The 13,078-nt window shown below is 42.1% G+C and overlaps 1 protein-coding gene across 1 annotated transcript; it reads right to left on the minus strand.

Moving 5' to 3' along the window:
* Positions 1-334: 334 nt before the first annotated feature.
* On the minus strand, positions 335-11,185 carry LOC111152110 (Wnt family member 16). The gene is made up of 4 exons (XM_022510417.1): positions 11,091-11,185; positions 10,658-10,899; positions 8,425-8,711; positions 335-1,534 (listed from the first exon to the last, which is right to left on the minus strand). The coding sequence occupies exons 1-4, from the start codon at positions 11,183-11,185 to the stop codon at positions 1,070-1,072; spliced, it is 1,089 nt and encodes a 362-aa protein (XP_022366125.1). The 3' UTR covers positions 335-1,069.
* Positions 11,186-13,078: the final 1,893 nt, after the last annotated feature.

A 13,078-nucleotide genomic window follows, 5' to 3' on the forward strand; every position in this document is an offset into this window, starting at 1 on the left:
AGAAACAGAAGCTAATCTTATTTCTGAGATAATTTTATTGCCCTTGCTCTTGGGCTTTGGCAATAAGTGTCTCAAGTTTCAATATATATCATATAACTTAAATATTGTATTTACAAAATATATAACTTTTTTAAGCAAAATACTATACAAAATACTGTTTTTACACATTTAAAGGGTGCTTTCCCTTACAATGTATGAGAGCCCTTTATGTTTTTACCTTTAATTTTCCCACCTGCTTTTAAAATCCCTCTCTTCCCCATTATTTCTGAGCTGGGGTTTTAATAGTAGCAGCAGGTCTATCATTAAAGAACGAAACCAACAACACTATATGTTAACTAACTTGAATTTAAATTTTTTAAAAATGAAGCCAAGGATAGAAAAAGTGCTGTATATCTGACTGAAATTTTTCTAGATAAATTCTCCTAGTTAAAAGGCACTTAAAATCCAAACCATACATTTTACTTTTTACGTTTAGATTCTTCCCTTTTGTCACTAAACATCTCTAGCAAACACTTTTTAGGCACACAGTATCACTAAGGGAAATTCGTTTTAATTGCCCTTTTTTCGAAATGCATGAAAGGGAAACTAAGCACCCAGTACTTCTGTTAACTTTCCGGCATCTGTTTCTATGCGCGAACAGTATGATTTCTTCATCTAAAATGTTGAAAGAATAAATGAGATCCTGTTTACTGTTCCTTGCTGCTAGAAGTGTCTTTCAAAAACGCCTAATATTCACCCACTACTGCTGAGTTCCGCAGCTGAGTTCCACAATCCAGATCTTTATCCTGAATATGGACCAGGTCTTCCCGTGTGAAGGCTCCTTCCTGTTCTTTCTTCTTCAGGAGTCAGATTATCTTCCTGGTGTGTCAATATATATTTCTAAACCAGCAAAAAATGAACCCAAACCTTGTCAACTCTGCTCCTTCCTCCCCCAAAATCCATGCGCTCTGTGTGTGATCGGCTATCTGTTGGGTAAAGGGAGCTCAGCGCCAAGCGCCAGGGTCTGGGACTTAGAGGAGGCAGGGGTCAGCTTCACCAGGCCTGCACGGTGAGAAGCTGGCCGGAGGGGCTACTTGCAAGTGTGGACGTCAGTCATGCTTTCACACCTCCTGCAGCGGACGTAGCAGCACCAAATAAACTTGCACTCGCACCTCTCCACGTGCCTGACCACGTGGGTGTTGTAGCCTCGGCCACAGCAAAGGAGGTTGCAGCCGTCCGCGCCCTCCGACGTGCGGTTGCATTCTCTGCCTTGGGTCCCGGGGATCCCTAGTTTCTTATCCTCAACACAGTAATTGGGAGACTTATTAACGTAGAGGAGATCATCCTTGCGAATGGGTATTTTCTTCTGATCTTTGTCTCTTCTGCGCATTTTCCTCTTTATTTCGTCCGAGATTTGGACACTGTTTTCGTATTTATCCTTCAACAAATGGCCAATTTTTTCGAAAGAAGACATAGTTTTCCAGCACGTTTTCACAGCGCAGGAGCCGGAAACTCCGTGACATCGGCAATCCACGGACATCAACTTGGCGACAGCCTGAAACCAACCGTAATGGTATTAAACAGCATTCGTGAAGGGTTTTCCCTCCGCGCCCGAAGCCTGACTTGACCTCATCCCTTCCCTTTCTGGGTCTGCTTAGCCCTGCCTAAAGTTGATCGCTTTGAACGCGAAGGCTCTTTACAGTTGCTTCAGGGTTCAAGTGTTCTGTCCTTCTCTTGACCCTGCCGAGCAAACACTCCCAAGTCTTGAAGTGGTGGACCAGGCTGCTACTGTTATCGGGGGGCGATCTGAGACAATAGAGGGAAACCACTTCTATTTCTATTTCTTTGTAGAATTCTGGGTGTGAGAGGATGCCCACGCGTACTTCCCTGTTCCTGACACCAATCACCTTACAACTCAGAGTGCGCGGTTCGTGGACCGGCAGCACCGACAGCCCTCGTGGGAAATGCAGACTCCCAGGCCCCACTGCGGACCCACAGCACCAGAATCTGCATTTTAATAAGATTCTCCGGTGACTCCTACGTGCATTAAGGTTGGAGAAGCACTGGGAGGGCAGGTGTCCTGGGCGCGCACGTGCACAGAAGCATCAGGCGAATTTAACGAATAACCAGGGCTCTAATCCCTGAGATTCTGATTTAACCCGTGGAGGTGCGGTCCGGACAGCGGCGCTTCCATAAAACTGCTCAGATGATCCTAACGGGCATCCAAGCTTGAGATCTACGGAACTGAGAGCTCCGGCGTTTGATCACTGTAAAAGTCCCTTAAGTTCACGTGGGCGTGGGGGGTGGGAACCGCGTTATCCTCTGGTCACAGACCACATGAGAAACCCTGACTAATCAACTTAAGTTGGTCAGAAGGAGAAGGGGCTGGAGAATGTGGTTGCTCCCAGCACATTCTTCCCCTCTTCTGGAAAATTAACTCAAAACATATGTCCTATTCCTGATGGATCGGTAGCACCATCCCCTCATAGCAGAGGGGTAATATATGTATGTAACTTTTCAATTCAAAGTGCAGAGTTTGGTTTATTCAGACTGAGGAATTCAATGAAATTACGTATATCCATAAGAGCCCACTGCCTGGCCCACATTAGAATCTAAATAAATATCCCCTCTCCCGAAAAGAAGGAAGAAGGAAGAAGAAGAAGAAGGAGAAGGAGAAGGAGAAGGAGAAGGAGAAGGAGAAGGAGAAGGAGAAGGAAGGAGAAGAAAGAAGAAGAAGAAGAAGAAGAAGAAGAAGAAGAAGAAGAAGGAGAAGAAGAAGGTGGTACAGGGAGAGTTGAGAGAAAAATTTGAAAAGGGGCTAACAGTGCAAAGGCAAGGTAGAGATTTCAAGAACTTTAGGGTTCTGCTGTCTTACACACCGGGCTAGTCAGCACAGCTTCCTTCAGTCCCCAGAGGATGGCAGAGCAGATTAATAAATCGCTAGGGCTAGCTCTCGTGTTGACGGTCTGTCAACATGCTGGGTAAAATGAAAAAGTGATCTGTCTGTTCAATAACGTGGAAATTATGTGTGTAATCTCACCAAAGAAAGGAAAAACTTCACCGCTTAAATTCCACTTACACTTCTTATCAAAACTATAAAATGACAAGGGTTTATGCTTGGCTATTTTATGCTAAACCCGACACCGACATGTTTGTGGAATGTTAGGTTTCCTAACAAATTAAAGTTTCTGAACTATCTAATGAGACAGAATATTTCGGACAATTTATCATAGTTGCAAACTTGAGTGAGAGCATATGGTATTGATTTGTGTAATATTTGATACTTCTTATTAGTGTTTAAAATAATAAACAGGATAATATTTAAACCCTGTCCTTTATAGAAGAGAGCACATATGCTTTTTGTGAATTCACAAAACGGAGAAGCAAGTAGCTATGTCTATTTCTTATTAACGCCGGGCAAAAGATAACTCTCAATGATAATGAGAGCAATTCATAAAGTATGGCACACAAAAAAATAAAGTATGGCGCAAACGCTTATTTGCTTAAATTTATGGCATTCGATAGTCACAAAGACTTCAATTCTTTCAAATGGCTTCAGGCAAATAAATGTTTAAATGAATGCAATCTGCGTACTTTTGTTCAGATTTTAAAGGCTTGAAGGATATGAGAATAAGAGAGCTCAGTTAATGCTAGGTAATAACAAAACAAATTGTCCAAAGAAAGCCAAAAATCGAAGAATGTCTGTTTATGTATTTAAACCTGATCAGCATTCCTTCCAGTCATCACTTGGTGATTTAAAGCCGGCTCTTGCTCAGGATCTTACTGAGGGGCGGACTTTTTCTTTCATTAACCAGTTCAGACATCACGTATGGTGTTGCCAATTTGCAAAGCATGGAAGACAGAGTAGATGCTCACCAAATACTTATGGAATGGTTAGTCCAGCTCACTGGAACAAGTTTTAACTCATTCTCTGTTGGTTATATGAATTGGAAGGAAACGTTGAAAACCACCTTTAGCAAAAGAGTCACTGCCAGGAGAGTCAATGGTATGGGGAGACCTTGATCCTGCTGGGTTCTCCTCCCATTCCTTAGTCCACAACTGTGTCAGTCCCCAGAGTGACATATTACTTGGTTTGAAAGATAAAAAGAGAGACTGATTTTCAAATCTAATGGTACCACCTGCAGAATGTGTATCAGAATTTTGGGAAGATTTTCCTGCCAGAGGAAAACTAGGGTCTTTTAAATATCTGGAGTTGATTGTAACTTTTCAGGGATGATATTTTGAAGTTTTATTCTATTACCTTTCAATTCCATTATCTTTTTGTCCTTAATAGTAAGTATAAAAATGGCATTTTTATCATCTACATATCTTACATTTTATCATATACATTTTATATTATATATAGTTTACCATATATATTATATATATATATATATATATATATATATATATAGTTTAGGTTAGAAAGCCAAATAAACTTCAAGGAGAGGAAATCCAATAACTTGACATGCAATTTAAATGACTATAGACCCAAAACACTCTAAGGAAGAAACTTGGACAAATAGGGATTAAAATAAAGCAACGTAATTACCACCGGGAGAATTTAATGAAATGCAGAGTTCTAGGGCAGATCTCTCTCTCTCTCTCTCTCTCTCTCTCTCACACACACACACACACACACACACACACGGTAGAACTTGGCTGTTTCTCAGAGCACCTCTTCATAAATCGTTTTACTTGATTTAGTTTTGTGGGAAGAAATGCCTTGCACACAGTAGGTCATTAATGAACATGTACTTACATATTATTCCAGTTTTACCAACAATCAACAGCATGATTAAGACACTTGCCTTTTACATTAAAATGTAAAGCTGGTGATATATGATCTAAAGTCTGTATCCAACAGGAGAATTTTAGTAGAACAGAGAAAAGTGAAAGTGGAAAATGGAGTATGTTTAAGGAACTTGCACGAACACTCCACAAAAAGGTATATATTCTGAGCTTTTCAGCTAGGATTCTTAATTAATGTCAAATAGCCGTTCTGGGCTGTAGTGATAGCAGTCCTTCCCTGCTAACAAGAAAAGTAAAAGGATAGCAACCATCTGAGTAGCATGTGGTTATGAGAAAATTCTTTTCTCTACTCTAGTTGAGTTGTTAGGGTTTATAACGATATTAACAGAGGAATGTTTTGTGAACTATTGCAAACAGATGTGCACATTTTGGTGGAATATTTTTAAACTATGGGAGAGCAATTAGGAGGGTAGCATTTAATTTACTGGGCTCTTTGCGTTAAGTTTTGGTTTGATAAACTTCTAATGAACTGAAATAGGAAAGATGTATCATTAATACTTAATGTAAAAATAGAAACTGCTTGAAAAATGGGCTGCGGAATTGCTGGCCCCACCATTTTGACTCCGAGGTAACCCAGCAGGCAATGATTGTTTTATCCAAACTTTACAGAAATGACCCAAAAAACTGCTGCAGAACATTTTGTTATGAGCAGTTCATTTTGTCAACTATCAGATGATCTGGTTAAGTTTTTAGGAAAACGGTGACATAAGGTTGGATGGTTATATGTAGAATTCCTATTCCTCTGACCCATTTTGTCTCTTTCAGTCCAAAAATATATTTGAACCTGCTGAAAGGCAAAACACTTATGTGTTGTTCAAGTACTTATAAATATTCTTGAAACAGGTCAATGAACATTTGGGGTTGGGCCCCTCCCACTTTTTTGAGTTACTCATCATAAAACAAATTATGGGGTAGGGAAACTTAAAAGTTTATGAGGTGGACAGGGGAAGAATGGAAATATTTTAAGCACACCAAAAGAAATACCCATAAATATTCCAAGTCACATTATTCCCAGAAGTTCTGCCCCTGGAAGACATCACATCATTCTGTTAGCCAATCACCATTCAGCAACATTATTCTTGGAGTCATAACTTTAGGAATGGTGTCAGAAACCAAGTGGGAATCAGAGTACTTAAGGTCAGCGGTTAGAAAATCATCTATCCTGCTCACAGCACTACTAAGCGCCAGTACCCACATTTCTCTGAACGCTTTCCTACATTTTGAGTTTGGGATTTTGAGACCAAGAAAATCAACTCAATTGAATGCAGACCTTGAACTTTACCCAGAAGAATATGCCTATTAGATTAAAATCTTAATTGCCAATCTTAAAAATGGAGTTGGTTGTTCTTCCTTGTTAGATAATAGCCTGCAAACTTGGTTGGTTTTTGTTGTTGCTGTGGTGCTGGTGCTGGTGGTGGTGGCGGGTTTTTTTTGGGGGGGGGCACCAGTGGAAAGAAAAATACAAAAATGTTTGAGTTGTAATACTTCCTGAAAAAAGACCAACAAAAACAGCAGTCCAGGTAATATTTTGTAATATTTTAAGATTCCATCTAGACCAATGGGGAACAAAAAGATTCAGTAGAGAGAACCCTGAAATTGACACAAACGGAATGTATATGTTTAGGCTGAATTGTTTTCTGCGTAATTCAAATGGCAGAAACCCCGGTAATGTGAGGAGATTGTTTTTTTGCCAACAAACACAGTGGATTAAAATGGATGCTAAACGGTTGTATGTTTTTAATAAACTCAGAATATAAATAATAGTTTAAGATCAAATAGTTACAGAGGCAAATATTGTTACCTAATTTGAAACAACACACGAGACAGAATAAAACTAAATAGCTGCTTAATGATACTAATAAAAACACAGTTGGAATATTTCCGACCTTCTCACAAGTCTGGGGATAATCTTTATTCAAGGGAATTAATTATGACATGAATTTCCAAGTGTTGTTTTCTAGTTAAATTTTTAAAAAGCTCTACCAAATTATTTCAAGAACGGCTAAAGAAGATTTAAGATCTAAATCGATAATCAATATTCATTTTTGTTTTTAAAATATATTAATTTGACTTATTTTAGTATTTTTCTCATTTGAATTCTAAAGTTTTAAAGAACATACATTTAAAAATGTAAACATATATTTAACCCTCTTTTATAGTCCTATGTTAGAAATAATTTTAAAAATCCTTTATTGGAGAATATTTACCTGGAAGCAGAACCCCATTCATTGAATTTTTTTCATGCAAAATTTTAAGGAGAAGAGATACGTGCATGACTACAGTATTAAACAAGAGTTACTTTAGTGTGATCAGCTAACTTTTAAAGCTTCTCAACAAAAATATGAAAAGCCTACCTAGCTATTTACTGACTTTCCTACTTTCTATTTTGCTATTTTATATCAATATTCAAATCGAATTGAAAATTCAGATTTGAATTTGAAGTGTTATGGTGATAATAACATTTATGGAGTTTTCTGTTTTTGTATTATAAACCAGAGCGGTTAAGCAAAGAAAGCTGGTTGAAACTTGCACCTATTCTACGTGGGTTCCATCTATTCCAAAAATGTAAAACAAATGCAACATGTATTTTAAATATTCCTGACAGACACGGCAACTTGTTTTAATTTATTTCAGGAGATTGTGGAGGATTGCAATGACTACTTTGGGACTTTTACAGGTTATTGGATATTACAATAATATAGGACATGTGCTGATATTCCCTGTCTTGAAAAGATTATTACAACATAGAAAATGTATATTCGTAAGAAAGTTTGGACTGTTTTAGGAAAATCGCTATGAATTGCCAAGTAATTCAGCTATGTTGTAGAGCTCAAACTTTATGGTGTCAATAGTCATTTAAATAAATATGTAAAAGGTAAATTAAGTTACAAATTGATTCCATTTTGAGAAAACAATATGAAAAACCAAAATTCATAAAAAAGGTTAATTAGATGGTGGTTCTTCAAATTTGCCTACCCTTCAGTCTTATATATATTTAAGTATTCATACATATAATACATCTTAGATTCTTATCTGCACTTATCATTTTTACAATGGATCTATATCACTTTATAATAAAATAACAAATTATCTTTTTAAAAACTTTGTTTTACCAAAATGTTAGTTAAGAGTTATATATTCCCGGATGTATTCAAGAATGCTTGCTAGAGAATGTAAGGACATAATGATAACATGTTTGGGAGTCATTGCTCACTAAAAATAGATTTTAAAAAATCAAAATGCAAATTTGAGACGGAATTTGATTCAGTCCCATTAGAAAGGCAGATTCTATAGACGTTAGTCTGGCTCTCTCACAAATGGAACACAATGACCCCAAAGGCACGTCTACGCCTATTATTTTATAATTAGTGTTCTGGGTGTACAAAGTACAAAATCACCAATACATTCTATAATCAGATTCAACTCCTATCAGACGGAGAACTGAAACTAGATCAATGTAGAAGTTATCCATATATAATAAACACACATACATATCATACATATGTATGACATATATATTTCTCAGACTACAAGTGTATGTTTTTCAAGTCATTGGACAGATGCATTCAGAAGTGTAATCCTAGTGTTATTTACTTAAAGGCACTAGATTTCATTCCATTTTCTGATACGTACCTGCCTTCCAGCTTCGTTGTTGTGCAGGTTCATTGCTAAAAGTACTTTGCTTTCTTTTCCTGTAGTGTTTCTGATGGGGAAATCTAGGAACTTTCTGCTGAACCACATGCCATACTGGACATCGTCGGAGCAGCCCCCCCAGTGCCAGCCTTCGCTCGCTGAACCGCCATTCTGTAAGGTGGTATCACAGGAGCACTCGGTCATGTTGCCTGCACTGCAAGACCTGGTCACAGAATGCACCAGGCCTGCTGCCATCACAGCATAAATAAATGCTGTTTCCTTGGTACCTAGAACAAAACATAAATTGCTGAATGAAAGAGCCAAACCTCTGTCTGTTTATGTTCACAACAAAGCTTCCTGTTCATCCTCTTAGCAGGGAAGCTGTTTTTCAATTGCTTTCAATGGATGTTTTTAATGAGGACATATTTAGGAAGGACGATTTCATAGTGTTTCAGTCTTTCAAAAAAGCAACATTAATTTTCAGTATTTCACTTGGGGGGGTTTATATATTGTGTATCGTAAATTGTCCTCACACCTTAGAATCATCTGTTTATTTTTAAAATTAAAAAATATGCCAACACCTAGCTCAGTGCTTAATAGACAATAAAAGTTCAATAAATATGTGTTGAATTTAAAATTCTATGCATGGATACCGCAAATGGTAATACAATGCCCAAAAGAGTCCAGATTACTTTTTAAAAAAATTATCATTTTGAATGTGTTCTCATGAAACACACGCTGAAAAATTTGGTGTGATTTTTGTTTGTATGTTGTATGCTGGTATGCAAATTAGGATTAAGCAAAGGCCAAAGCAATCAGTAGATGTTACAGTTAACTTTCATATCAAAAACCGTTCTTTTTTTTTTAAGGAAGACATTATAAATAACAATCACAAATATTAATATTAAACAGTTAAATATCTTATATATTACTAGCTCATCCTTTTACAGGCTGAAAGGCAATGAAAGGATTGAAATGTCACCAGAAAAATAAAAAAATAATTATTATAGAAAATCATTGAATACATATTTAGCACACCTACAATAACGATTGAGCTAAACTCTTTGCAAATTAAGGTCCTACCAAAACATTAGCAAAATGGACTAGAAGAGACTCAGCAGGTGACCTTTTTTCTTTTGAGATGTTAAGATTAGAGTTGCATGCCCGTTGTCCAATAAACCTTTCAACAGCTGATGTCTCTGCATTTCAGCAACTGAAACTTTTTTCTTCTTTTTCTCCTCCTCCTCCCCCTCCTGTTCTCCCTCCTTTTCCTTCTCCTTTTCCTCCTCCTTCTCTCTCTTCCTTCTTCCTCCTTCTTTTTCCTCCTTCTTCCTTCTTCACTTCTTTTTTCTTCCGCGGGGGTCAGGGCTCCTTCGGAAGGGCGTGCCGCCCAAAACGCAGCGGGGCAAGCGCAATGCTTTGGCGGCGATGTGTGCAGGGAACGTGTGGAGAAGGGTCCAAGGAGGAGGGAGAACGGAAACGAATGTGAAAAACAACAACGAATCCTTCTGCTCCCAGGTTCTAAAACTCTCTGAATCTGCTGAGATTCCTAGAACAATCCTGGTTCCCTGTGCCTTTATCCCTACCGAGTAACCAGGCACGTGGAAGTGGAACTTTTACTGCAGCTCCCCGCGCCGCGGGTGTGCTCCGAGGAGGGAAGATAGAGAAGGAAAAGAGAACAGAGGGGAGAGCCAAAGTAGTCGTGCTCGGGTGAGCCGCACGTTGAGTTGCCCAGGACACTCCCTTTAGAAACCAGCATTATTCTGTCTACCCCGCGCTCCGAGGTGCCAACAAACTCGAGGCTTCGCTGCAATTAGCCCCTTGTCCAGGGCTCGGTACGCAGCGGCGCTGGTTAAATCAAAGCAGATGCGGCGGCAGCATTCCCTGCAGCAGACATCATGTTTCTCCAGCTGGTCACCCACGTAGGGGGGCGCTACGGGGTCCGAGGGGTCGGCCGGGTGGAGTGTCAGTTTTTCTGTAACTCCTGCCCGGCGCCGCGGGAAGGAGGAAGAGCTACAGCTCCTAGCGCCCGGCTCCAGACCCGGGGGGTCACCCCCCTCCAGGACCGCACCTGCACCCGGGCCTGGCTTCCGTCACCCCCAGTTCTCGTCCACTAAAGGACCTCTTTTGGGATTTAGAGAGCGACGGACCACGCAAGCGCTACTCTGTTTACTGTACTTGGAGGAGTTGTCGCCCTCCATCCCGCGCCATCCCGGAGGGTCCCGGGACTTACCGCTGCTCAGCTCGTAGCCAAAAAGGGGGCTGGTGCCCGGCGGGGCGGCGGCGGTGACCAGGCAGTTCCACCTCTCGTGTCTGAACTGGCTCCTGCACTCCTGAATGCCCAGCCGCGCGCCCTCTCCGATGCTGGGCAGCAGGTACGGTTTCTTCTTGCACAGCTCCTTCTGGCGGCTGTTCAGCGGCAAGTTGGCGCAGCCCAGCTTCTCCGGAACCCCGAAGGAGGCGATGCCCAACCACCTGTAAGACACCGCCGTCCCTAGCGTGAGCCGCTCCCCAGCTCTCCTTTCCAATCCCAGATTTTTTCCGAAAACTGGGTCATCCGCCCTAGGAACCCCCCATCTTGCTCCCCCTCTTCAACTGAAAGTTCCCTGAAGCTGGGCACCCCTTTTGCCACAACCCGCGTGCGCCCCTACTGCCCCCATACTCACATCCAATTTCCTTGGGCTCCACAGGGGAACAGCGCGAGCAGGGCTGCCCACAGCGCGCACAGGCGCGACAGTCCCAGGAGCGCCGCTCTGTCCATGGCCCCTGCATGGAGTCCCCCAGCCCCAGCCACTCCTCTGCTCTCGCTCCCCAGGGGCCCGCCGAGCCAGAGGTCAGTTCCCCAGCACCGAGTTGTCCCTCGCCCTCTTTCCCCCTGCAGACAACATAAAAAGAAGGCCAGCGGTGATAAGGGCTCTCCGCAGCCTTCCCCTGGCTTGCAGGGAGCAGTGAGAGGAGGTGGAGAAAGGAGCCTGGGGCCCTCCTCCCGCGACGAGCTGGAGGTGTGCAGGAGGTGCGGGAGCGTCCCTCGCCGGAATAGGTGAGAAACTTCTGTTGATGTAGCTCTGTCTCCATCGCCCCCGGCCTCTCCTCCCATCTCCTCCCCCCTGGCCGCGCCTGGAGCCTGATTGGCCCAGCCTCGGCCCCTCATCTCATCATCCCCGGACCTCAGGCTCCCATTGGCTGCGAGCGGGCTCCGCGGGGGGCGCTCGGGCCCGCTGCTCCCGGACCGCGGGTCCAGACCCGGGTGTGTTCTCGACCTTTCCTCCTGTCACGGTCTTCCGCGAGCGGGGCCCTGCGGGAGGGGTATGGATTCAACCAGAAGACGGCTAGGGCCGCTTCTGTCTTAGCAACCCTGGGGGAAGGCGTGGGTCGAATGGGAGATGTTTGAGTACCACCCACCCGGCTCGCATTTGGATTAATTACCCTCTGGGTGGAGTGGCTGGAAAATCTCACTGCCCCCGTTACTTTCCTCTCCTTCACCTCGCCGGAGAGTAATCGTTTTGAGTCAGATACCAAACAAGTTGACCTTTCCACACTCTGCCTGAGGTCTCAACGTGTCAGGAGACTTTAGACGGGGGAAATGCTGTCGAGCTTGAGGTTGTCGTCGTTTAAATAGTTATTTTTAGCAAAAGAGAAGGTTCTGGCCTAGTGTCTAATCTACCATATTTAAATTGTGTTATGGGATTTCGTTTTCCCGGTTTGTCTTATTTTCGTTAGTCTTCTTTGAGAGCACTGTCAGAAGATGGAGGGCAGAGAAGGAATGCGTGAGAGAGCTTCTCAGAGAGCTTTTGAAGAGATGAGGCTTGAGTCCTTACCCTTATCTCGAGTCCATATTATGGCTCACGTGGAGACCTTGGACAGGGCTACACACTAAAGGCACGTTTTGGAAACTTACTTATTAAATGCCTACGTGTGCCCAGTGCTGGGGGGAATTTATAAAGACCATATCCCTTCCCTTAAGTTCACAAGCCAGCCACAGAGACAAGTCTAAAACAAAAGAATTTGAGATTTCAGTGAAGGAGAGGATAGAATCCAGAGAGGTACTCTTTGGAGCCAAAGAGAGTTCAGAAGCCAGAGAATGTCTGGTGGCTGGCGGTTTAGGAAGGTTAGCTAACCAGTGTTTTTCAGGATAGAAGATCTCTGCGAGAACTGTGAAGGCAAGTCGGGTATGCTTAGCTGTGGTATCCAGAAGCCTTGCTCTCCTTGTCGGTGACACAAAACTTTTCTGAGAGTGGTCACCTGCTCCCTAGAGGACTTCTGAAATGGCAGTAAATTCTCAGTTTAGACATACCAGCTTAGTGGGTGCCATAATCCAAACTTATTCAAATAAAAGATTGCCTTTGCTTGCATTATCCTCAAATAAAGAATTTTATTTGCTGCATATCTCCTATATAAGCCCAGAGCAGTAAAAGCTCACTGAAATTCCTATCCCATCCCATTCATTCCTTTATCCAACAAACATTTGTTGAGTGAACACCATGTACCAGGTCCTAAAGCCACATTGTAATTTTTAGAGAGTCAAGTTGATGATAGGGTGTAGTTACTGATCCAGAAATATTTTGGCTAATGGCTAGTGGCCTCGCTCAAAATCAGAACTTTCATCCAAGCTCACTTTATTCTGTGAGCCTCTCCAGGGTGGGGGGGGGATCAT

This window comes from Enhydra lutris, unplaced genomic scaffold (assembly GCF_002288905.1).
Source record: "Enhydra lutris kenyoni isolate GAN:26980312 unplaced genomic scaffold, ASM228890v2 scaffoldscaffold27, whole genome shotgun sequence".
Classification (NCBI taxonomy): domain Eukaryota; kingdom Metazoa; phylum Chordata; class Mammalia; order Carnivora; family Mustelidae; genus Enhydra; species Enhydra lutris.

Excerpts from the sequence above, each read along its gene's own strand:
- LOC111152110 (XM_022510417.1), bottom strand. The coding sequence starts at position 11,185 with ATGGACAGAGCGGCGCTCCTGGGACTGTCGCGCCTGTGCGCGCTGTGG. Across the intron at positions 10,900-11,090 it reads GGAGCCCAAGGAAATTGGAT|GTGGTTGGGCATCGCCTCCT; the intron begins GTGAGTATGGGG and ends GGTGTCTTACAG. Across the intron at positions 8,712-10,657 it reads TGGCTACGAGCTGAGCAGCG|GTACCAAGGAAACAGCATTT; the intron begins GTAAGTCCCGGG and ends GTTTTGTTCTAG.